General features: G+C 44.9%; 2 protein-coding genes across 8 annotated transcripts in view; both read left to right on the top strand.

The window, feature by feature from the left end:
* mlip (muscular LMNA-interacting protein) overlaps positions 1 to 4,214 on the top strand; it is a 41,765-nt gene extending 37,551 nt beyond the window's left edge. For 6 of the 7 annotated variants that reach the window (XM_062462980.1, XM_062462981.1, XM_062462976.1 and 3 more), the window contains one exon: positions 3,688 to 4,214. In XM_062462980.1, the coding sequence (XP_062318964.1) occupies positions 3,688 to 3,999 (312 nt within the window). In that variant the 3' untranslated portion in view covers positions 4,000 to 4,214. The remainder of the gene's footprint in view (positions 1 to 3,687) is intronic. The other variant, XM_062462978.1, reaches the window with a different exon arrangement.
* A 10,801-nt stretch (positions 4,215 to 15,015) lies between these two features.
* fam83b (family with sequence similarity 83 member B) overlaps positions 15,016 to 25,150 on the top strand; it is a 17,973-nt gene continuing 7,838 nt past the window's right edge. Inside the window, exons 1-2 of the mRNA XM_062462984.1 lie at positions 15,016 to 15,237; positions 23,092 to 23,563. Coding sequence (XP_062318968.1) covers positions 23,111 to 23,563 — 453 coding nt within the window. The 5' untranslated portion in view covers positions 15,016 to 15,237; positions 23,092 to 23,110. The remainder of the gene's footprint in view (positions 15,238 to 23,091; positions 23,564 to 25,150) is intronic.

Consider the following 25,150-nt stretch of genomic DNA (forward strand, 5'->3'; position numbering starts at 1 on the left):
TAGAGGAGAATCAGGCCTTTGTCTAATAACGGGAATGGTCTAGTGGTTAACTAACGAGCGTTAGTTTTAGGTTTAGTCTAATCAAACACACACACAATATAAATGTACTTCATGCCAATATCGGGGGTGTAGCTACACCGGTTCAATTAATTAAGTCCACGCATCGTCCAGATGTTCCTTGAAGTTTATTTTTGTTTCTCTCTCTCTTCTTCAACTAACACTGTGAAAACTAAGAAAGTAAAAGACAAAAGTTTTAATTATTGATCTACCATTTTAGGTGGGCTAAATGGCGCAGCATACATTGAAACATGCACAAACTTAATCACTTTACAAACTTAATTACATCATGGCTCCAATCAAATATAAAACACATTAATGGAAAAATAAAATGAAATAATAAAATACTGTGTACGCCTTTGTTGAACCATGTGCAGATTTTAGTTGCGACTTCTGAGTTTCTTCTGCAGCCATTATCTCTTCTCTGACCCACAATGCCCCGTTTAACCTTTTGTAGCTCTGATCACATGACTCGACCAAATAATACACACTTTCCAAATAAAAGCATTAAAGCGGTAACCAAAACATATTCCTAATTTAGTATACCTTAATATTACAATCCTTTGTTGAATTAAAACAGATGACTTTACATAAGATAATTCTTAAATAACTGAAACCTGTCTCTCCAAGACAGTTACAGGGGGTTCTTGTGCTCATGTGGTCGTCAGTACTGTGTCTTACTGAGGTGGTCCGATTATCATTGTGAAGGTTTGTATTTGTGCAACAACCTCAATGAATATCTAAATAAAGTTGGCAGTTTTTAATGGCAAGTCATCTGCTATGGTGTTAGATGAGTCACAGTCAACTTGGCCATGGCTCACTGCATGGCCTTTACTGTGAACGTGTCCTTGCACTGTGTCAAGCATGTTGGAGCTTTTGTCAGAAAGAATTATTACTTAATATGCTACATTTTCTATATTGCGTCAACGCTTTTACCCAAGCAGCAGATTATCAAGGATGATAAGTGCAGTGGTCTACAGTGTTCCTGCAGTCAGAGGCAAGGAACAGCCTTTGTTCACTAGCCACATCGCTAGTGAACAACATATCAGCTAACGTAGGAAAAGTAATACCACAGGGCAACAATAATATCTCAATTACATTAACTAGATGATTACAGTTATAAAAGGTGACACTCAGGTGCCTAACCCAGGTGCAACACTGATTTAACGTGTACTGAGTCATGTGTGTATAAAGATATAGCTAGCTGTTTCTCACATACTCTGAGGAACTTTATAACTGGCTTTACAAAGGATTGTGTGTATGACTGAAGTGAATGGACAAACTTCCTGTAATTGGGGTGTGTGGTAGTGTGGGGAGACAGCAGTTCATCGTCCATGAATTCGTCTCTGCATCCACTCAGGGAGTGCGGATCAGTAGCTATCCGAGCTGTTTCACCTCTGTGAAAACAATCAGAGACGTACTTCCTGGTCCTCACCTTTAGAGCCCTGCATGGTCAAATTCCTCCCTACATCTCTGACTTGATACAGCTTCATACCCCCACTCGTAATCTGAGGTCATTAGGTCAGAAGCTTTTAGTGGTTCCCTGTAATCATTTTGAAACCAGAGGGGATGGATCATTCTGAGCAGTGGCTCCTAAGTTGTGGAATGCCTTACCTGCCTTTATACGGTGTGTCTGCAATTGGAGACTCTGCTATTCAAGCAGGCTTTTAATTAGTCGAGGGGTTTTTATGGTTGTTTGTCATGTTTTCTATTTCAAATGTTCTTGTATCTTAATTTGTGGTGTTGGATTGCATTTTGTTGTGAAGCACTTTGTGATTTTTATCTGTGAGAGGTGCTATATAAATAATGTTACTTACTTACTTACTTACTTCCGTTCTCCCCTGAGCGCATGGGTGGAACCCCTTCATTCCTGGGAAAACACTATTAGTCCCCGGACACATCACTTTCTACACACATAATAAGCGATTTTAAGTTCAGGGTAGGCGATATGTTACAGCTCAGCCTTTGGTGTGCCAACGTCAGGAACTGTTCATGTCAGATATCTGCCTGAGCGATGACATGGCCAAGTCACCCGGACATGGAGGCGTGTCCAGGGGAGTCACACAGGGGGAGGAGTCACACAGGGGGAGGAGTCACACAGGGGGAGGAGTCACACAGGGGGAGGAGTCAAAGTCAAGAGATGGAGGCGTGTCCAGGGGAGTCACACAGGGGGAGGAGTCACACAGGGGGAGGAGTCACACAGGGGGAGGAGTCACACAGGGGGAGGAGTCACACAGGGGGAGGAGTCAAAGTCAAGAGATGGAGGCGTGTCCAGGGGAGTCACACAGGGGGAGGAGTCACACAGGGGGAGGAGTCACACAGGGGGAGGAGTCAAAGTCAAGAGATGGAGGCGTGTCCAGGGGAGTCACACAGGGGGAGGAGTCACACAGGGGGAGGAGTCATACACGGGGAGGAGTCACAGTTAAGAGATGGAGGCGTGTCCAGGGGAGTCACACGGGGAAGAGCCACAGTCAAGACATGGATGGGTCATATATACACAGTAAAACTCTGGTCATTCTGGGCTATTCAGTTCTTTGGACAAAGCAAGGCAACAGCCACATAGTCGGCATTTAAAAAGCAAATATTACAAGTACTGGCTAAAAAGCGAAAATACAGAAAACAGCAATAACATTAAAAGTAGTAACAGTAATTGGAAAGTTTGCTGGCAGCAGTAAAAATATTGTCTGCTGGCAGTATTTACGACACATTGCACTATGCCCATTTGTTCACCCTAAAATGGTTAAATTGTTAAATGTGTGGCATCATAAGTGTAACTGGAGATTTTAGGAGATTACAAGAAAGGACTGGATTTGGACTGCAAGGTTCAATCTTGGTTTTATTTTATATTTTATCAGAGACTTTTTTTCTTTCACAGCAACTTGTGAAAAGCCTTGTTTGTGAAAGGAGTGGTTTGAGAAATGAAAAAGACAACATGAATGAGATGCCTACTGAATTGCAGCACTATAGAAACAAACATCTAATAATGTCACTTTGTTATTTACAGTAATAATCTGCTGTCTGCTTAAGAAGAATAAAGGTCACAAAATCTTAATGTCATTCTTTAACATCATTCTTTAGCATCGTTCTTTAGCATCATTCTTTTGCACCGAATTGCGCTGAATCGCATTGTGTTAAATCAAATTGTGTTGAAATGCACTGCGTCTCTATACGGAATCAGCCTCAGTGATGAAGAATCAGCCTCAGTGACGAAGAATCAGCCTTAGTGATGAAGAATCAGCCTCAGTGATGAAGAATCAGCCTCAGTGATGAAGAATCAGCCTTAGTGATGAAGAATCAGCCTCAGTGATGAACCGTAATGTTTGATAATCACTCCACTCCCCTTCTCTGATTGGTGATTTTGAGCTGATCTGGGATCAGGTGACAGGTCGCTACAATCAGTTAGTTTCTTTGATTGCCAATTACAAACTGTGGCACAGACACAAGCCCTCAAGGTCCAAATATGGAAAATACTGATCCAAACAAATTTCACTCGACAGCTTTCCAATGCCAGTCAATATCTGTTTTGGATTTGCGCATGAATACAATTGCTTGATCAAAATACCCGTATTCAATTCTTGATAGTTTCCTCTGCCAGAACAGTCATCTTACATTATTTCATCTATTTTTCAGCTTGAAAGCGCCCTTCTGAGGACAGGCCCGGGGGCCGGAGGCTGTGGAGGCCTGGGGGCCGGAGGCTGTGGAGGCCCGGGGGCCGGAGGCTGTGGAGGCCTGGGGGCCGGAGGCTGTGGAGGCCTGGGGGCCGGAGGGGGGAGGAGGACAGCGCCTGGGGGCCCTGGGGGCCCGCCGTGCCTCTCTGCCCTCCTGATATCAGAGGGTGAGGGGCCGCGCCCCCCCAGCCCACCTGCAGAAGGAGGGGAGCTGAGATCGCAGCCCCTCTGCAGCCCCCCTCAGCAGCCCCAGGCCTTGGAGACTCACATCTAAGATGCTGAGAAGAGCTGCAACTGACGTCCTCCTGTGTTGGTCCGGGCCATGTCCGTCTGGCTCCTTAAACATTTGAAAACATAATATGAATCTTGCATTTTCAACCTCCTCTTACTGTTTTATTTAATAATTCAATCATGTTACTCACCAGATGGAATGTCATTTGAACCATAATGTCATGTTGTTTTGGCATTAAAGGCTACATTTTGTAGGAATTCTGAATTTTCATTGACAAATGATTTATATGATTTTGGCACAAATTTGAACAAAATAAACAAGTTAGTAGTAACACATTACAGATAACAGGTTACACAGTCAGGGAAATCATAGTTATCAGAAATCCAAACACTCAGCTGAGATTGCTTGCTCCTTTAGTCAAGAAAAGCTGATTGGATTTTATAATGCAATACAATGATGGATGGCACATTGGGAAGGATGTGCCATCCTCTCTCTCTCTCTCTCTCTCTCTCTCTCTCTCTCTCTCTCTCTCTCTCTCTCTCTCTCTCTCTCTCTCTCTCTCTCTCTCTCCCTCCCTCCCTCCCTCCCTCCCTCTTTTCCTCTCTCTCTATCCTTCTCTCTCCTCTCTGTCTCTCTGTCTGTCTCTCTCTCCCTCCCTCTTTTCCTCTCTGTCTCTCTTTCTTTCTCTCTCTTTGTCTCTCTCATAAGACATGATGATGGGGATGTTGGTCTGCATGGCATGTCCGTGTCTCATGCTGAAGCATGAAAAACATTGGGTGTGGGGAACAGAAAGGATTGGCAACATGAGATGCATAAAAACCTACTGGCGTGCGAGAACTTTTTAAGTGCCCTGCAATTTATGCATTACATTACAGTTTTTCTCGATTGCTAACACACAAAAATGGTATGTGTAAGCCATCCCCACAAAACCATTTTGCCAAATCCCATCAGAAAGACCATGTACCCCAATCTTTAAACACAATTTACCCTTTTTGACACATTTCTCAGGTTCATTCACACTTCTTTGCAAAAGTCTAAACACACCTCTTACTTTAAGACACAATTATCACCATTATGTCATTCAGAAAACACTGCCATTTGATAAGTAAACCCAAAACAGCGCAATTCAAACACCCTTACCAACCAATTATCCATGTGTAAGCACTAACAAGCAAATATACTCAACAAGCAATCAGAGGTTTGGAATGAATACAAAGGTAAGCTCATCTGTACTTTGAAATCATGGATGAAAATATCAGAAGAAAAGGAAGAATTGTCCAAATGAGAGGAGGTGGACAAGGGAGAGGAAGAGGCAGAGGAAGAAGAACAACAATCTCAAATGAGATCCATGCCACACTATGACAGAAATCCCTATGATGATTTGTTTATTTCCTTGTTTTCTTAGCCTTTGTTCCCCAAATTACAATTTACAGCAATACATTTGTGTTGTTGACTAACAGTACTACTATTTGTATACTGTGACTACTACAGTAACAAGAGCTCAAAATGCAATTGCTGTATCATAGAAAATAAACAGCCTGTAAGAAGGACAATTGCAGTAATTGTGAGTTTTATGATTTACATCATGTCAAACTCATGAGGTGGAACATATCTAAAATTCAGGGACACGTTATAGTCAATGGTTCTTGAAAACCTTTTTATAATAGTGTTTTCAATTCCTCCCAGCAGTGTCTAAAGGGTATTCAGAAGGTTGAATTTATTTGAGGCTTTGTGTGTATTTTGAATGCAAAGTTAGGTTTATACGACAGATAATATGGTTTTGACTACAGTGTTTGATTTTGGGTCAAAAGTCAAGGGTTTGGCCAAAACAGTGTAAGTATGAAGATGTGTGTTTAGAGTTTGGAGAAAACACAGTACACATTCAAGAAATGTGTCTTAGCAATTGAGAAAAACTGTATATTCACGGGTGAAAGGCGTCCAGTCCAGTCTCTGTGATTTGGGCTTCTTCATCAGTGTCTCTGTGAGTGTGGGCTGCTTCATCAGTGTCTCTGTGAGTGTGGGCTGCTTCATCAGTGTCTCTCTGGTTTGGGCTGCTTCATCAGTGTCTCTGTGAGTGTGGGCTGCTTTATCAGTGTCTCTGTGAGTGTGGGCTGCTTCATCAGTGTCTCTGTGGTTTGGGCTGCTTCATCAGTGTCTCTGTGAGTGTGGGCTGCTTCATCAGTGTCTCTGTGAGTGTGGGCTGCTTCATCAGTGTCTCTGTGAGTGTGGGCTGCTTCATCAGTGTCTCTGTGAGTGTGGGCTGCTTCATCAGTGTCTCTGTGGTGTGGGCTGCTTCATCAGTGTCTCTGTGAGTGTGGGCTGCTTCATCAGTGTCTCTGTGGTGTGGGCTATTGGTTATTGGAATTTCTGTAAAGACATTCACATATTGATTTAACCATTTATTGCAAGAAAATAGGTTTGTCTTTGGCGGTGTGGTTACATGTAAGGAAACTCCTTACCCTGGAGCATGGCTAGCAGAGCAGAAGTACGTTCAATAAGAAGGCTCATACTCCCTTATAGGATATATGATCCCACGGAATGGAATCATTTCAAACCTAAAGTAGACTTTTCAGCAAGCGAGTCAAAAGGCTTCACAGAGCACTAACACCATCCTGTAGAGACGATACAGAAGATGTTCTGGTGGAGGGAAGCAGCAGGTACACAACAACTCACCATGTGTGAGCATGGGTGTCCGGGGCTGTTCACTAAAACGGAACGACCGAACCTTCAAGTACACCTGCAGCTGATTGGGTGAACGACATCAGCTGATGACGTGACGCGCTGCTCGCGTGCCATGCCAGACCTAGCGCCGCCCATGAACCATTTGTCTGTCACAGGGTGACTTCCACCATGCCCCTAGCTGCCAGGAGTTCCTCACAGGTCTCTGATTGGTTCTTAACCACTGTGGTTCGGGCACAAACGGGTAGGTTGGAGCTTGGCCAGATGGATTTCTGCATGGTCATGATCTCGCAAATCCGGCTCTCTCACAAGGTTATGAGATTCTGGCAGGTGGAAAGTTTTCAGCAAAATACCTGTTGGCCCTGTACTTCTGCTATGTGAACTTTTCTCCACATTGAGCACTTGGCCTCAGCGCCCAGGACCACTGATCAGGCTGCCCATGGCTCCTGGCAGCCCTGGAGACACCAGGAGGAGAGGAGGAGAGGAAAAAACACAGACAATGGACCTTGTGTGTGTGTGTGTGTGTGTGTGTGTGTGTCTGTGTGTGTGTGTGTGTGTGTCTGTGTGTGTGTGTTCTCAGTGTCCTGCTTTGTGTTTTTGTGCGTCATACAGTGAGATAAATAAAGGTTTCTTCTATCTATGTCTATATCTCTTCCTGTCTATTCATACATATATTAATATAGCCTTCTGTGTAATAAGATAAAAGTTTAATAAGAAGCCTGTCTGTATGATTAGTTATTACAGCTGTATTATAGCTTTCAGAAGAAGTCAAAACACGAACACGGGACGAACATGACCCCGACGCGATCAACTGAACTTTTTGGAACATTCTGATGAGCCGTGTAATAAATGCAAGATATCAAAACTCAAGCTTGTCTTGTGAGGGAAATGTATTCAATAAGAAAAAAACGCTCAAACGGTTTGCAGGTGAATAGCCTACACATGTGAGCGTCTTTTAGAAAATCTGTGTGCAAAGTCTTTTACCACACTCTTTACATCTAAACTGCGCGCACATTCATTTTCTATGCTAAGGATGGCCAGACCTGACAGCCTCTCTTGTGACATGGAGCTTCTGAGATATGTTTTGATCAGTTTCAGCTTGAAAAATGACCTTTCAGCGCTTGCGACAGTCACGGGTATTGTCAGAAATAATTTGATGGCCGTGGCTACATCAGGCACACTTGATAGTATGGAGTTGTGTTTTATTATTATCATTAAATTGATATTATTTATAATATTCCATTTATGATTTTATTAAATCATAAATGGAGCAATTTGTTGTCGTGTGAATCTTGTAGAAAGCAATGACTGTACGTTTTACACGATCATAATATGTATAACTGAAATACAATGACTTATTGTAACTTTGATTATGTTTTTTGTATGTTTAAAGATCCTGTAAAGTAAATTCCATGTTTTGCTTCTAAGTAGGCTACATTATATACGTGTGAAATTAGTTCCTGAAAGCATGTGCAAAGCGCTAAAACTTTGTCACACTGAAATGTGGAGTTAAACCGAAGAACAGTTTCTCTTCCGTTTTCAGATCAGGTTTTAATGGGCGGAGCCCAAAAATGCCCTATCTACATCAGATCACTGAATGGCTCCTCCTGCTGTACTGTTATTGTAGCCTACATCAGCTAGCTAGCTAGCTTAAGGATGTCTCCCACCACCCGCAACTGCATCTTCCCTGGATGCAATAACTCCAGCTGCGCTGCAACGCCATTTACGTTCCCTATTGGTAATGAAAGGAAAAATAGGTGGATAGATTTTGTGAAGAGCCACGCTCATGGAAAGCTTCGGATAAACTCCAACAGCCGCCTCTGCACTGACCATTTCACGGCAGACAGTTTTAACATGGACCAGAGACAGACGGGGTTCACCAACACACGGCTTCTCTTGCAGCGCTGAGCCGTACCGAGCATCGCCCCTCCGGCCGTTCATCCTCCGGTCGCACCTGGACCATCCACCGCCGCCAGCAGTTCATCACTCAGTTCTGTGTGCTTGTTATAATTATACTAGATATCTTTTCCAGAGGTATCTCTGCTATGAGTTAGTGCAAACCACTAAATTCATATTAGGCTACTCGGTTTAGAATGATGGTATTTTGGTGAAATGGTAGCTAATGTGTTAGAAGTAGCCTAGTTGGAGAGCTCACTGTCTGCTGTCTCTGGTGTCCATTTTTACTGTTACAGCTCAGGGGAACATTTCATTTATATGCATCTGTATGTTTCACTCGTTGAACAAATAAATTATAATTCTATACGGTTTTGTTCGGCTTGACATAGCGTCCATTATCTGGGTCGGAGGTAGGCACTAGGCAGTGAGGGGCGGAGCTTCAGCGCCTTCAGGCGACACGCCCCCCCAGTCTCAAGCAGAGAAGATTTTTTCACGATTTCAAACCCTAATTTAACATACTTGTCGGTGTTATTTTTTCATTCGAATTTGGATGGGTAGTTAATAACACATTATTCAGTGGTGTGTCGCGAACTTAAAACTTGTTGCCAGGTCCACTTTACAGGATCTTTAAATAGTCAAACGCAATCGCTGCAACTGCACGATACTACTGCCGCATACGTTATCATGTTTGCTATTAATGGCCGGGTTTCCAAGATTCGTTAAGAAGCTCTTAACGCTAAGAGCTCTGGGAAACCCGGCCAATGTCAGTTATGTAGTATATTTTATAATTAAGCACTTTTTCTACTTTCTCTTTTATTTGTAGTTTGTAGTTTCACTCCATTTCAATGTTGTCAGCTTGATAGGAAGTCAATAAAGGAGCCAGGGTCTAATTCTTGGAAAGGAGGCTCTGTTAACGCTAGGAAGCACAACACAGACAGAGCAGTACAGCTGTCAAAGTATAGGCTAACGTTAGCTACGTGGTACAGTAATGTTAGCTATAGCAAACAGTACAATACCTCTTCTGGCAGATGAGTGCATCCTTCACCGGCTGGTCGAAAAAGAAATTTGTAATTTTGGGAAGTTTGGCATTTAATTCAGAAATGTTCTGTTTTGAATGCCGCTTTTGGCCACCGCTTTTAAATGTGCGTTTAATTTTTCCTACGCTACGCTACAGTTAGCTACCTATTTGCAGCGGGCTCGCCGGTCTGTGTGACCATCTGACCTACTTCGTCATGTCACTTACCTAGCTAACAAAGAAAGCACAATTAAATATACTTTCCTTTATTTTTATATCAACTCTGGAAACACAGACAAGACAATAAGACATCCCATGTAATTCAAATTGGATAAAAAATAAAAAAAAACGGGGGGCCGGCCCCCCATCCCTGCGAGCAACCCCCCCCCCCCCCCCCGCGGTTCGGGGGCTGCTGGGGTAATCTTTACGGACATGATAGGAATCAAGGAAACTTTAATACTGTATATGAATCAGAATTCTGAAAGACTGAATTTGTTCTAAGAGTAGAGCAAATTGTAAACAATTGTGAACATGCACTCGTCATAATGTATTGAAAAATAATGTGTTGAAGTAAATGGCTGCGCTGCGAGTAAATTGTGTGTTGTATACTTTCGTACCATGGTACCATCTGCTCTTGTTGTGATAGTGCAGTCTCGAAAAACGTCAATTTTATAGTTCTGCTGAAAAAGTATATTCTTTGTTTAAATTCCTGCCACACACTGAGGGAGCCACCGGAGACGTGTTTAACCCTTGTGTTATCTTCGGGTCATTCTGACCCATCAGTCATTGTGACCCACCGTCGTATTGCGACAACTTTACTGCATACAAAAACAAAGTGAAGCATTTTCTTTTAACCGTCGGGCTGTCTCAGACCCTCCACATTGCGAAGGTTAAAATAAAATTATTTTTATTTGTTTTTTGTTTGGTAAAATTGGGTAAACACAACGATGGTTCGTTATGAACCTTTGGGTCATGTGACCCGAAGGCAGCACAAGGGTTAAAGGCAAACTCTTCAAAGCTTCCCTGGAGACATAAGAAGCCATGCGATGCAGTGAAGAGATCTCCCACTCTATTGGCCTTCTGTATTGGCCATTTGGTGTTGTGACTGGGTGAGGTGGCTCTGCTAACAGCTACCTGTGATATCTCAGGGTAAAGTCGTTTGGTGTTGTGACTGGGTGAGGTGGCTCTGCTAACAGCTACCTGTGATATCTCAGGGTAAAGTCGTTTGGTGTTGTGACTGGGTGAGGTGGCTCTGCTAACAGCTACCTGTGATATCTCAGGGTAAAGTCGTTTGGTGTTGTGACTGGGTGAGGTGGCTCTGCTAACAGCTACCTGTGATATCTCAGGGTAAAGTTGTTTTCCCGTCTACACTACGTAACAAAGAGCAGCTGGAGTGCTTTGTCAGATATAGACTGACCAAACACCTGACCTGCCAGGGCTTGTTAGGGAGTTAAACCTTTTTGCTCTCTCTCTCTCTCTCTCTCTCTCTCTCTCTCTCTCTCTCTCTCTCTCTCTCTCTCTCTCTCTCTCTCTCTCTCTCTTGCTGGCCCACACACACATATACACACTTGCTTGCTCACACAGACAGACACACACACACTTGCTTGCTCACACAGACAGACACACACACACTTGCTTGCTAACACACACTTGCTTGCTCACACACACAGACACACACCCACAGAGTCTCCCAGGCTGAGTCATAACCAGGGAAGCATTGGTGCTCCAGGGAGTGATACTCTCAGGAAACAAGGGTGTGGATCTAAATGTGTGTGTGTCTGCACGTGTAGATATGTGTGTGTGCCTGCATACGTTTTTGTGGGAGTGTGTGTCTGCATACGTGTTTGTGTGAGTGTGTGCATACGTGTTTGTGTGAGTGTGTGTGTCTGCAGACGTGTTTGTGTGAGTGTGTGTGTCTGCAGACGTGTTTGTGTGAGTGTGTGTGTCTGCAGACGTGTTTGTGTGTGTATCTGCATGTGTGCGTCTAAGTATGAGTTTTTCTGTGTGTGTGAGTTCATGTGTGTGTGTGTTTGTTCACGAGCGTGTGGATCTGTATGTGAGTTTAGGTGTGTGTGTGTGTTTGTTCATGAGTGAGTGGATCTGTATGTGAGTTTAGGTGTGTGTGTGTGTTTGTTCATGAGTGAGTGGATCTTTATGCGTGTTTAGGTGTGTGTGTCTGTCTGCATAACTGCTGTTGCATCTGTCCCCGCTCTCCCCCACATCATCTCTGAACAAAGCTGCCCTCCTCCCTCCTGCCTCATGTCGGCTGCAGCAGGTAGAAACTACCACAGGCTCTTCTGTCACTTGATGATGACAGCCTTGGGTGAGCGGAGCACCTAAACAGACTAAGGATAGCGGTCAGGGTCAATTCTGCCAAAGGAAGGATGCAAACAAACGTTTGTTTTCCTGTGTGATACTGTGCTGTTTGTTTTTCCTGTGTGATACTGTGCTGTTTGTTTTCCTGTGTGATACTGTGCTGTTTGTTTTCCTGTGTGATACTGTGCTGTTTGTTTTCCTGTGTGATACTGTGCTGTTTGTTTTCCTGTGTGATACTGTGCTGTTTGTTTTCCTGTGTGATACTGTGCTGTTTGTTTTCCTGTGTGATACTGTGCTGTTTGTTTTCCTGATGAGCGCGTCCATGAACATCTGAGTAACAGAATCTGCTCTACATTACGTAATAACACGTGCATGGACTCTCCTCCTCCACATGTCCCCTCATCCTGGGAAAACAAAGACTACCAGAAGAACAGTATAACAATTACATGAGCGTAAAGACTTCTTCTGAAAATTAATTGCTGTCCTGTTCCTGTGAAAGCTGCTGTCTGTGTGCCTAGCCGTGTGTGTGTGTGTGAAGTCTATTCTCATCATCTGTTTTCTGTAACGGCATGTTAGCGCTCTACCATAGAACTATGGCCTTGCTGTTTGGCTGATGATGACTCATTCCAAAATATTATCTGTAATTTTATTAATGACCTAACTATCTTTGATAGAGAGAAAGCTGCAGTGTCGGATAAACAAAAATGTATTTCATAAATTTCATGTGCCTAATGATTGCGGTTATTATGGCTGAGATTTACATTTACATTACATTTTGTCATTTAGCAGACGCTCTTATCCAGAGCGACTTACAGTAAGTACATTCCCCCCGAGGCAAGTAGGGTGAAGTGCCTTGCCACAACGTAATTTTGCACAGCCGGAAATCGAACTGGCAACCTTCAGATTACTAGCCCGATTCCCTAACCGCTCAGCCACCTGACATTCTGACGTTCTGTTACCAACAGTTTCTCTCTCTCTCTCTCATTATATTTCTCTCCCTCCTTCTCTAAGGATTACTTTATTTCTCTCTAAATTTTCAATTACTAAGTAAACGTTAAATACAAATATAATAAAGTATTCCTACATTGCAATAACCCATCTCCCTGTCACATGTGGAGCAAGTGTTAAGGCCACATAGCTATGACCCCCATCAAAGTTTATCATCCATAATAGTAGTACTAGTAGTAGGTTTTATTGTCATTCAACCATATAAAGTTAGTACAGTACACAGCAACGAGACAACGATCCTCCAGGACCATGGTGCTACATAAAGACAAGTGTTGGATGGTGTACAGGGCTGTGTGTATCAGACCAGTCCCTGAGTGTTGGATGGTGTACAGGACTGTGTGTATCAGACCAGTCCCTGAGTGTTGGATGGTGTACAGGTCTGTGTGTATCAGACCAGTCCCTGAGTGTTGAGTAGTCTGACGGCTGTTACAAATGCTTGGGTACCTCTTGCCAGGTGGCAGTAGGGTGAAGAGTGAGGGGTGTGTGGGGTCATTCAGTGTGTGGGGTCCTTCAGTGTGAGGGGTCATTCAGTGTGTGGGGTGTGTGGGGTCATTCAGTGTGAGGGGTCATTCAGTGTAAGGGGTGTGTGGGGTCATTCACAATTCTGGTTGCTTTGCGGATGCATCGTGTGGTGTAGATGTCTATGATGGAGGGAAGATAACACCTCAGAATGCCTATGGAATGTGAACAAAACCATCATGGATCTGTCTGCGTGTGTGTGTGTGCGTGTGTTTCTCCCCAATCACCAACTGAAACATGGTCAGCATAATACTGCTGACTGGGCCATAATTATAATCAGACCCACAAACTATTTTCATGGAGAAAATGCAAAGGGATTGCTCATTTGCAAACATGCAAGATGCACGCATCTTTAAAGTCCCTGCCGTGTTTCAGACATTTGTCTCGGTGTAGCGCAAGTCTGATGGCCGGTGGTTCAGAGCAGGCCAATGAGTTGAACCACACATCCTCCCTCCCTCCCATCCCTCCCTCCCATCCTCCATCTGATTGTTATTTCTGATTGGAGTGCTGCATGTTGAATGGTGCATGCTTGGTGTCCCCTGCTTCTAGCTGACGGGGAACGGAGGGGCAGATCAAATGAGAAGGTGGTGTGTACTGCTGCGGGTGGTTTGTGTGAGGCGCTGGCTGGAGGCTGGAGGTGTCAGAATGGTGTGGCACGGCTGCGGGTGCTTTGTGTGAGGCGCTGGCTGGAGGCTGGAGGTGTCAGAATGGTGTGGCACGGCTCTGAAACAGGCAGAGGCAGAAACATTATTACTCTGAGTGCGATGACGTCAGGTGAAGACACCAACACATCTAGTTGAAGCTTTGAACTGGAGATGAGTGACTGGAAAACTGGGGTTGAAAAGCTGTGGAGCTGATGGGGGGATGCAGGAGGGCCCATCACACAGGAGGGCTGGAGTGTGTGGACAGGAGAACCGGAGCCAACACCTGGGAAAACAAGGACACAAAGAAGACCTGGCTCGGATCAGGCCTGGGACCTAACAGACCATGTTGTGTCCTTGGTGTGCAAAACAGTGGATGTTTAGAAGGTGTGTCATGGCATTGCTAACGTTAGTGGAGACAATGACAGTAAACGTGACACACAAACACTGTAATTTTGAAAGCAGGTTCCTGGTATAGAGGCTACTGTAGTTTATAGGCTATACATCTACTGTAACACTACTCTTATGTGCCCAGTGCAAAACAACACAATATTATTCCACACAATGCTATCCAACACGACACTATCCAGCATGACACTATTCAACCATACAACACCACACAATTGTATCCGACACAACATTAAGCTGGAGAAACACAACACTGTTCAACATTTAGTCATTTAGCAGACGCTCTTATCCAGAGCGATTCAACACAACCTTAACATCAAACACAGTGCTACTCATCCCACAGCACAAAGCAACAAAAAGCACCGAAAAAAGAAAAGTGTTGCTTTAAGTCCTCCAAAGTTTCTTGCTTTTTTTTATTGTTACAACTTCCATGTGAAAACAGATAGCTGGCAGTGTGTATCTCCTTTGTCAATGGTTGAACTTTGATCCCTAGAGAACAAGACGGGGTGTGGCCAAACGTATCTGAAACAGGTTTATCACAGACTGAAGCCTGGGAGTTAGGACGTTTGCAGCTCGGGGCATTTGCATGTCGGAACAGGAGTCCACACCCAGCACGGGGCCGGCTCCTCGCATGTCGAGGCAGCTCCTCTTCCTCCTCACGTCTTGCTGACTCGCAGAAGGAGGACAGGATCCCGCGCCTCCCTCCTGTTTCAGCCGTACGACGACTCGTCTGCTAAAGGCCAGGAGGAGGACTTCATCCCAACATGAAGAGGACTTTACTCTAACTTCACTCTCAAAGTAAGTTTTGTACACTTCCAACAAACCTGGACGAATTTCTGCGAACTGCTTTAAGACGATTCAATGAACAGTCTAATGATAACAAGTGGGACCTGTGGGTTTAGACGCATAATCTCTCTTGTCCAAAGTATTTCACAGACTAATACAAATGGAATCTGATTTAAGATGTGTGGGATGTTGAAATTGTGTAAGGTACATTCTGTGATGTGATATACTTTTAAAGTGTATGGACATATGCAAAAGATTTATACTGAGGAAACCTATACCGTGCAGGTGTTCTTTAAAGTAAACATATTAGGACGAAGTGTTCTCTTCTCTGTTGAACAGAAGTTTGCCTCGTTCTTCCCTGGAGCTACTTGGATCACACAGATAGTGAGAGACAGAAAATAGAATCAGACATTGACTTTCTTGGCAAAGAAACTTTTAATGAGTGACGACAGAGCAGAGTCTCTGTGTGAGGTTCCCTAGCTTCGGTTGTTTCATATTTTTTGATCGCACATGACACAGCAGTGTGCCGCTATGCATTATTTATACATTTAAAAAACATTCCCGACTGGTTTGCGGAGATGTTTTGAACATCACACAAGATCTGGGAAAGCGAATTCCCTCTCCTTAAAACAGGACTGACCTTTGCTGGGTGCAGTTTCATTTCAGTCAGGTCTAGCTTCCAGGTCTAGCTTCCGACAGATTCCAGGGTTCAAATGCTGCATCCTCATGACTCCCAGACTCATAGATCTCGTCCTTAAATCAATCCTTCTCTCCCAAAGTTCAATCACTGAGAGAAAGTCCCACATATCTGTAAGAACACCGTGACTTACGTCACTGTAAGAACACCATGACTTACGTCACGCCAAAGTCCTCCCATGGAAGACAACACAGAAGGAGAGTTTGCAGTTCTGTAGAGAGCCTTCAGGACAGGTTTAGGTGATCCTGAGATGTTGTGTCAGGCCCTGGACACAGGCCAGGTTAGCAGCAGGCCTGCAGCTGTCTGGCTGTATAACTCTATGAATCCAGTGTGTTGACAACAAGGACCTAACACGTAACTGATCCGGTACCTCACTCACAGCAGCACGGGTCACATGAGTCTCACCAGGCAGATTAGCTCTTTTTGGTCCTAAAGGGCCACCGTTCATTTGAGTGACAGCTCATTTGCGGTTACCAATACGGAGAGTGAGATAGCAGGCTAGCAGCTGTCATTTGAGCAAACAAGTGCCTCATTCGCTATGCATGTACATGCAAACGGTACTAAAAACAGAGGATTAGTCTGAGGTAATCTTGTCTGGTATTGTCGTGAGCATATCCAGTTGTGTCGGTGCAAATCAAAGCCTGAGGTGTAAAAGGCCCGAGGACCTAGTTAGGTTGTACCCCCCCCCCCCCCCAGATACATAGCACAGACATTGTGTGTTTTAATAATGAGTTGTGTTTCTATTAGCAACGCGTCTACGCTGAACTCTCTCAGTGTCTTTGATGTCTCCCTTGACTCACATTTCTGGGTCGTTGGCCCCACCGACATTAGCTGGCCAGCTCATGTGTCTCTGTGAGAAGAAGTGTTTGAGCAACAGGATGTTATTTTCACAGTGCTTCTGTTTGGACAGAAAAGTGTTGAACATTCTATACACCGTTTACACAATTCCTACTGCGCTGCCTCCTCACAGCAAGACTCCCGTCTGGGGCCTGTTGGTGTGAGGGAGCTATCTGCATGGAGTTACATGTTCTCCCCGTGCTCGCATGGGTTTCATCTGCAAAGATCATTGGAACATGCAGAGCAGATCTCTCTCCTGCCCGCGTCCTTGGCCAGGACCTGGGGGAGCTTCTTGCTGTGGCCCCTGGGTGCAGCTGGCTGCTCCTTGCTGTGGCCCCTGGGTGCAGCTGGCTGATCCTTGCTGTGGCCCCTGGGTGCAGCTGGCTGATCCTTGCTGTGGCCCCTGGGTGCAGCTGGCTGCTCCTTGCTGTGGCCCCTGGGTGCAGCTGGCTGCTTCTTGCTGTGGCCCCTGGGTGCAGCTGGCTGCTTCTTGCTGTGGCCCCTGGGTGCAGCTGGCTGCTCCTTGCTGTGGCCCCTGGGTGCAGCTGGCTGCTTCTTGCTGTGGCCCCTGGGTGCAGCTGGCTGCTCCTTGCTGTGGCCCCTGGGTGCAGCTGGCTGCCCTGAGAGGAAGAACAGCAGGATAGGAGAAAATCAAAGGCACATGCGTTTCTTAGCCTGGTTTTCCAAATTATAAACATTTAAAACTGAAAGCATGCAGCCAAGGAGCTCTCCACCTTTATTACTCATTTAAAAACGATTTGATAAATCGAATATAAAAGCATCATAGAATGTAAAGTAAAGTAACAGCTAGCTGGCGTCAGTTACTTGTAAAGTGCATAGATAATGTTTAACAGTAAAACTGACTCCTGTTGTCTTTTTGAGGCCATTTTCGAAAAATTGACCCTACTGTCAAAGTTCGTCAGGCCACTGAGATAGGAATAAGCCCAGCTAACACAGTTACGTTGCCCTTACGTTGCCGCAACGTCACTCGATGACCAAACATACGTTGCCGCAACGTCTTTGGCGACGTTGCGGGACCGTGCATCTGTGGGACGCCAGAACGTAACCGCAACGTAATCTTGTGACGTTGCCAGTCCGTAACCGCGACGTCGTGGCAACGTCATTTTCCGACGTTACCAGTCCATAACCGCGACCTCCTAGCAACGTCATTTTCCGACGTTGCCAGTCTGTAACCGCGACCTCCTAGCAACGTCATTTTCCGACGTTGCCAGTCCGTAACCGCGACCTCCTAGCAACGTCATTTTGTGACGTTGCCAGTCCGTAACTGCAACGTTAACTAAGTAACCTATATTTCTCAATTCTACTGCTTATATTGGGGCGGTTCATATGCAGACCTCATTTGCCCAAAATGCTACTTGTTCTTGTATAATAGGCTACATGGTAGCCAACTTTAGGAGCAGCCTCGGCGAGCCACACCATCGTAACTTTTTTTGAGCAATTAAATATATCTCTTGTTCTGCCTGTTTTGTGATATACATGCCTAAAAGGTGCCTAATATTTATATACTGATATAATATCGGAATTATAATTATTAGTACTATGATGATTTTTGAGTTGGCAATTTTGGTGCCCCCTCACGACTTGGTGCCCTACGCACAGCGCGTAGTGCGCCTTATGGGAGCGGCGGTACTGCTAAAATGTATGCTTCAAACAACGGGACAGAAGATAACTAGATCGACTACACACAATAAAGGCAAATTGCTTCACACAGTAACAAGTGGTTGTGATCACTTTTGAGCAGTTTAGCTCTACCTTAGATAGTTAGAGATGAAGCGCGAACGTTATATGCTTCTTCATATTTGTAGTATTTCCTCCCTTCGACGAAATAGACTTTTTACACACGTTACAAGTGGCGTTGTTGTCATTTTGTTGTGTGCAATACAACCAAACTTTAGAACGCTTCTTCCTAGTTGCCATGATTGCTGCAGTCTGTCTGAATAAACTATAAAAGTTCGCGCATGCGCAACAGCACATAGAATCGTTAACAGAATCGTTAAGGAATTTTGCTAACGATTCCAAGGAATCGATTCACTGGGAACCGGTTCTAAACAAGAACCGGTTCTCGATACCCATCCCTACTTATGTCTCTAATTAATGTATGCCAAGTCGAATACATGATGTACACTATGCTATGCTTTGCAGATATCTTAACAACTATTTTATAAAGACTTACTAATGATGCAACTTCTGATTAGTAATGCAAGTTATAAAGCATTTACTAACTGTTAGTTAAGGCTTTTGCGTGACCTAATCTAAAGTGTGAACTATCTATGCCTTATTAAGCATTTATAGAAAGATTATATAGATTTTGTGTTTATTAGAAGAAATAGCTGTTAATTTATTTACCTTGGTAATAAAACAGTATTTTATTTCCATTAAGAAGCAATACAGTAGAATTGGTATAAAAGTTGGTTACCCAAGGCTGTATTTTATTTTCCAAAAATGGCTGTAATAAACTGCAAATGTTTAGCTACTGCTCGACAGGTCTGCAAAGGCCTTTGAAAGCAGAGATTTGTTTTTAAACGTTTTTTTTTTTTGTAAACCTCGACCTACGGTGTGGTTAACAAACGTTCTAACAAATTGAGGCGACAAAGCGTTTGCTGACCTGTCGAAGAGTAAACATTTGGTTTCTGGTTTGATGAAAACGAATGAAAATAAACGGATTGATCCGTTGAGCTAGCATGCCCGTAACGCTAGTTGTTTTGTTTGTTTGAGAGAAACGAGTTGTCACGTGTTCCACACAACACACACGCAGACATAGCCTACTGAGAGAGAACCCCCAAGTCGATTTCTAAAATCAGCGTCAAATGAATTCTCGAAGTTGAAAAGCACAGGGAGTTGTTGTATGTCAGCAACAATTTTACAAGGACAACGTAGATAAGGATCAATGCTGGGATATAGCCAATGCCATGTTTATGTAACATGTCAGCGTAAAGGAAAGCTCAGAGTAGCTGAAAGGCTTGGTGACCGGCGCGGAGAAATGCGCGTCTGGTGTGAACAGCTTTTGCTCAGTCGTAGCCGATCGTAGCCGATCGTGGCGCTCCGCGGCGCGTCCAGGCGCTTCTCAGACAGTGTGTCCCAGGCGTGCGAAGACTTGAGTAGAGCTGAACAAAACGACATGTTTTAAATGAAAAGAGCTAAAAATGCCAAATAAGAAACAACTTACTAACCTCGACCGTTCGGTCATGCCGGGAAATATTAAACTGAGGTTTGAACGTATCGACCGCTGTCACTCTCGGTTACTGTAGTAGAGCTAAGTAGTTAGGAAGACACATGCCTGTCGTTACTTCAATAAAATAGTAATTTTGTGTATCACATTGTGTTGTGTTTCCTTTTGAGAAACGTATGTTTAGCCTTTGTGAATGTGAGGTTCGAGAATGGACAAGAATACCTTAATAAATAACTTTTAAATGTTTAATAAGGCATAGATAGTTCACACTTTAGATTAGGTCACGCAAAAGCCTTAACTAACAGTTAGTAAATGCTTTATAACTTGCATTACTAATCAGAATTGCATCATTAATAAGTCTTTATAAAATAGTTGTAAGATAAGTATTAGTGTACATAATGTATTCGACTTGGCGTACATTAATTAAAGACAAGTAAATATGTTGTTAGTTATTTACTCATGCTTTGTAAAAGTAATGTAAATGGTTTGTTCACCATTTGCTAATGCTTTCTATACCAGCTCATGTACCACTAACACCTTTTAAACTACTGGTTTACAACAATATTAACAAGCTGTCTATAAAGTATGATAATGCAGTTACCAAACACCTTATGAATTGTATTATGAATAAAATCCATAATATTTAACAGTGTTTATTAATGATCAACATAGTGTTAAATATAAGCTTATTAACTATTTAATAATGTATTGTTAATGTTTCAAAATGTTTTATAATTGATTAATTAACTATTAGTTAACACTTTGTAAATGCCAAAAAGCGTTGACTTATTATAAAGTGTTACCAAATAGGGTTCTTATGGAAATGGCAGTTATTGAGGAGGCAGCAGTGGACTCCTGGCATGTGAATGTTTTTGCACACATTATTGTGAGATTAAGGAAATTCATTCTTCTTCTTCAACTTTTACTTATGTACTTTTACTAGGAGATGCAATGCTGCTGTGGGTGTCTGGGGTGATCATAAAAACAGCTTGTGAATGCCCTCTTAACAAACAGTAATTTAACAGATGGTTGAGAGACCCGCTCACATTTGCTGGATCCTGTCTTTAATAGATTCTTCTGAAAAGGAAGAGATGGAAAGACACACTCAAGGGAATATTGAGCATCTAACAAGTGGCTCTAGAAGGGGTTTCAATTCAGAGCAGGACTATACATCTCAGCCATCAATACAGAGCAGGCAGGGAGAACACCTGGGCATGGTGTACTGCAGAGAAACACACATCAGCTTGAACATGTACCTTTCCTCTTGACAGCCACATCACATGACTACTTAAGAGCATTCACTTCCCTCTCAGAGATCCCCCACACTTCAAACAGCAACCCCAGCCTAATCAACCTTCTACCGAAACATCTTCCTGGGTTTGATAGCCCTGTATCTATGTAACATTTCAAAGGTCTCCCAGCGTGGGGTTCATTTGCAGCGGCACCACGCGTAGTGTTGTCGATATGGATCTGGTGTGAGCGTCTGATCATTGGAATCCTGATGAGGCTCCGGGGAATGCTAGATGACTCCCAGAAGGGAGTCCACTCTCACAGCCTCCACAGTTTGCCCTGTCACACATCTACCTCAAGCTGGAACTGCTCAGCTGAACCTGCCATCATCATGACCGAACGCTCTGGTAGTCACATCCCTCCACTCCTCCTCCCCCACCCTGATCAGCTCACTTTAGAGGTGTGTGACAGTTCGTCAAGTCGCAGCAAAGCTTGATGGAGCAGTCTACTGCGTCTGGATGTGACATTTGTCCTCCTCAAGTCGTACTCGAAACCGAGCCCAAACAAGTCAACAACAAGCAACGGGTAATTTACAAATCTTCTTGTTCAAGAAACATCTCAGGCTTCATGTGAATCACCGCGTACCTGAGCACGCTGTCTCTGCCCCTCACCGCATACCCGAGCATGCTGTCTCTCACAGCGTACCTGAGCACGCTGTCTCTGCCCCTCACCGCATACCCGAGCATGCTGTCTCTCACAGCGTACCTGAGCACGCTGTCTCTGCCCCTCACCGCATCCCTGAGCACGCTGTCTCTGCCCCTCACCGCGTACCTGAGCATGCTGTCTCTGCCCCTCACCGCGTACCTGAACACGCTGTTTCTGCCCCTCACCGCGTACCTGAGCATGCTGTCTCTGGCCCTCACCGCGTACCTGAGCACGCTGTCTCTGCCCCTCACCGCTTACCTGAGCACACTGTCTCTGCCCCTCACCGCGTACCTGAGCACGCTGTTTCTGCCCCTCACTGCGTACCTGAGCATGCTGTCTCTGCCCCTCACCGCGTCCCTGAGCACGCTGTTTCTGCCCCTCACCGCGTACCTGAGCACGCCGTCTCTGCCCCTCACCGCGTACCTGAGCACGCTGTCTCTGCCCCTCACCACGTACCTGAGCACGCTGTCTCTGCCCCTCACCGCTTACCTGAGCACACTGTCTCTGCCCCTCACCGCGTACCTGAGCACGCTGTTTCTGCCCCTCACTGCGTACCTGAGCATGCTGTCTCTGCCCCTCACCGTGTCCCTGAGCACGCTGTTTCTGCCCCTCACCGCGTACCTGAGCACGCCGTCTCTGCCCCTCACCGCGTACCTGAGCACGCTGTCTCTGCCCCTCACCACGTACCTGAGCATGCTGTCTCTGCCCCTCACCGCGTACCTATGCACGCTGTCTCTGCCCCTCACCGCGTACATGAGCACGCTGTCTCTGCCCCTCACCGCGTCCCTGAGCACGCTGTCTCTGCCCCTCACCGCGTACCTGAGCACGCTGTCTCTGCCCCTCACCGCGTCCCTGAGCACGCTGTCTCTGCCCCTCACCGCGTCCCTGAGCACGCTGTCTCTGCCCCTCACCGCGTACCTGAGCACGCTGTTTCTGCCCCTCACCGCGTCCCTAAGCACGCTGTCTCTGCCACTCAGCGCGTACCTGAGCACACTGTCTCTGCCACTCACCGCGTAACGGACGTCCCCTGTCCTCATCTCGCCATCCCTCCACCCTGCTCTCTCACCTCACTCCTGTGATCCCTCCATCCTTCAGCCTCACCTGTCAGACTGCCCTGGCCCGTCACCTTCAGCTTTCTAATCTCCTTGGTGTGTGTCTCTCTCTCTGTGTGTCTCTGTGTGTCTCTCTGTGTGTGTGTGTGTGTCAGACCTGGGTGAAGAGGAGTAATGATGGAATCCCATCAGCTGTCGCTGCTGTCGTCTCTGAGAGCTGAGCCCAGGCCGGAGGATTACGTCCAGCCCCACTACAAGGAGGGTTACCGCCTGGCCATCGACGCCCTGGCCATCAGTGGCCGCGAAAGCTACCAGGAAGTCCTCAAGGCGGAGCGCCTTGGCAGCTTCCTGTCTGGACACGAGCTCCTCTTCATCACGAACAACGCGCTGCAGCCACTCGACGGTAATGACACGGAGGAGACGAGCGGGTCCCTGGACGGCGGCTCGTCCTCAGGGACGTACTGGCCTGTCCACTCTGACGTGGAGACGCCTGACCTGGAGCTGGGCTGGCCGGACCTACCCCCGGAGAGACGGCAGACCAGCATCGACCTCCTGTTCCACCCGCCCCGGCTGAACAGCCCCACCATCAAGGAGGTGGTGCGCAAACACATTCAGGACGCCAGACAGGTGAGGTCGTGTTTGGCCTCAGTGCTGACAGAAGACTGAGGTAAAGCTTCAGATCCAGGTGCTCGTCAGAAGCGTTGGTTAATAGGATATAAGGCCTCAGTAAGTTAAATCGTCTTATTAAGGTTAATGAGCATCATGACCTATTAAGTAACACAATCATCTTCAAGACAATACCAACCCCAGCCCTTACCCTAACTACGAATACTTATAACACAAATGAATGTGAATAAGCATCTTCAAACTTGTTAACTACTACCTAAAGCTTATCTCATCTTAAGATGACCCAACCCTGGCCCTAATCCTAACTATATTAGTAACCCTCATATTGTCTTATTAATGCATATTCATGTCAGTGAGCATATTCTGAGGGCCTTATTACCCATTAACTCATGCTTATAACAAGCACCTAGATCTATAGTTGCGTTGACACTGGTGATTATATGTCATTGCATATCTTGCTTTAAATCTTTGTCAAAGCTAAATGACACAATACGTGCTTTCCTCCATAGTATGAATACCTCTACCACGGCTATTATTAGTAATATACAGCTCTGTAAAAAATTGAGAGATCATTGCACCTTTGTTTTTCATTTTGAAAAACAGTTAAGAAGGACAATTTTGAGTGAGGAACAGAAGGGTAAAATTTAAGAGAAATATTGTCCTTCTGAACTTTTTTTGAAAGTGAAAGAAAAAGGTGCAGTGGTCTCTCAGTTTTTTATAAGCTGTATATATATGTTTGTTTAAGAGTCACCATCATGATAATCATTATCAATATGTATGCATATATTGACGTGTATCTAATCTTATCTATATCGTATCTATAATAATCTTTCTTCTAATTTCAACTGGTTTTCTCAGGGTATGTTCTGTGTGTGTATGTGTGTGTGAGAGAGTATGAGAGGGAAGATTACTGTCAGAGACAATCTGGCACAGGAAGGAACTCCTAAGATATAATTATAGCCTAGCTCACCGTACCGTGTTGGACATAAGCCAGAATGTCAAGAAACAATCTTCTTTTTCCACCGGGGCTCAATCCCTCGCTGTTTCTCCCCCTGTTTCTCCCCCTGTTTCTCCCCCTGTTTCTCCCCCTGTTTCTCCCCCTGTTCCTCCCCCCTGTTCCTCCCTTGTTGCTCTTCTGTATCACCAGACATGCGTGTTTGAGGGAGTGGCAGGGAGAGTCTCTCAAATCTGGTTTTACAACCTGCCTTCAAGACAAATAGACTTGTCTAATGGAAGCCCAGCGAGATGACCTGCCAGATATTGAGACGTTCATTCCTCAACGGCTTCCACTCCCAGCCTGCATGGAACTTGTGGAAGTCCACATGCCTTCTATAGTCCCCCTGAAGTAATCTAAAATCATCTCAAAACAAATTCACCGGACCAGAAAAAGAATTTCAACATTTAAAAATTCTCGTAATTTCTTGAACTAAAACAGTAGTGCATAAACGGGCCATCCCATTTGAGGAAGCACCAAAAGGAACATTCATGAACAATACCCCTCCCACAGCCTTTCTATAGAAAGACGAATACGCAGGCTGATGTGTGCTTGAGGGTGTGTATGGGTGTGTGAGGGTGTGTATGGGTGTG

The sequence above is a fragment of the Osmerus eperlanus genome, chromosome 6, assembly GCF_963692335.1.
Source record: "Osmerus eperlanus chromosome 6, fOsmEpe2.1, whole genome shotgun sequence".
Taxonomy (NCBI): domain Eukaryota; kingdom Metazoa; phylum Chordata; class Actinopteri; order Osmeriformes; family Osmeridae; genus Osmerus; species Osmerus eperlanus.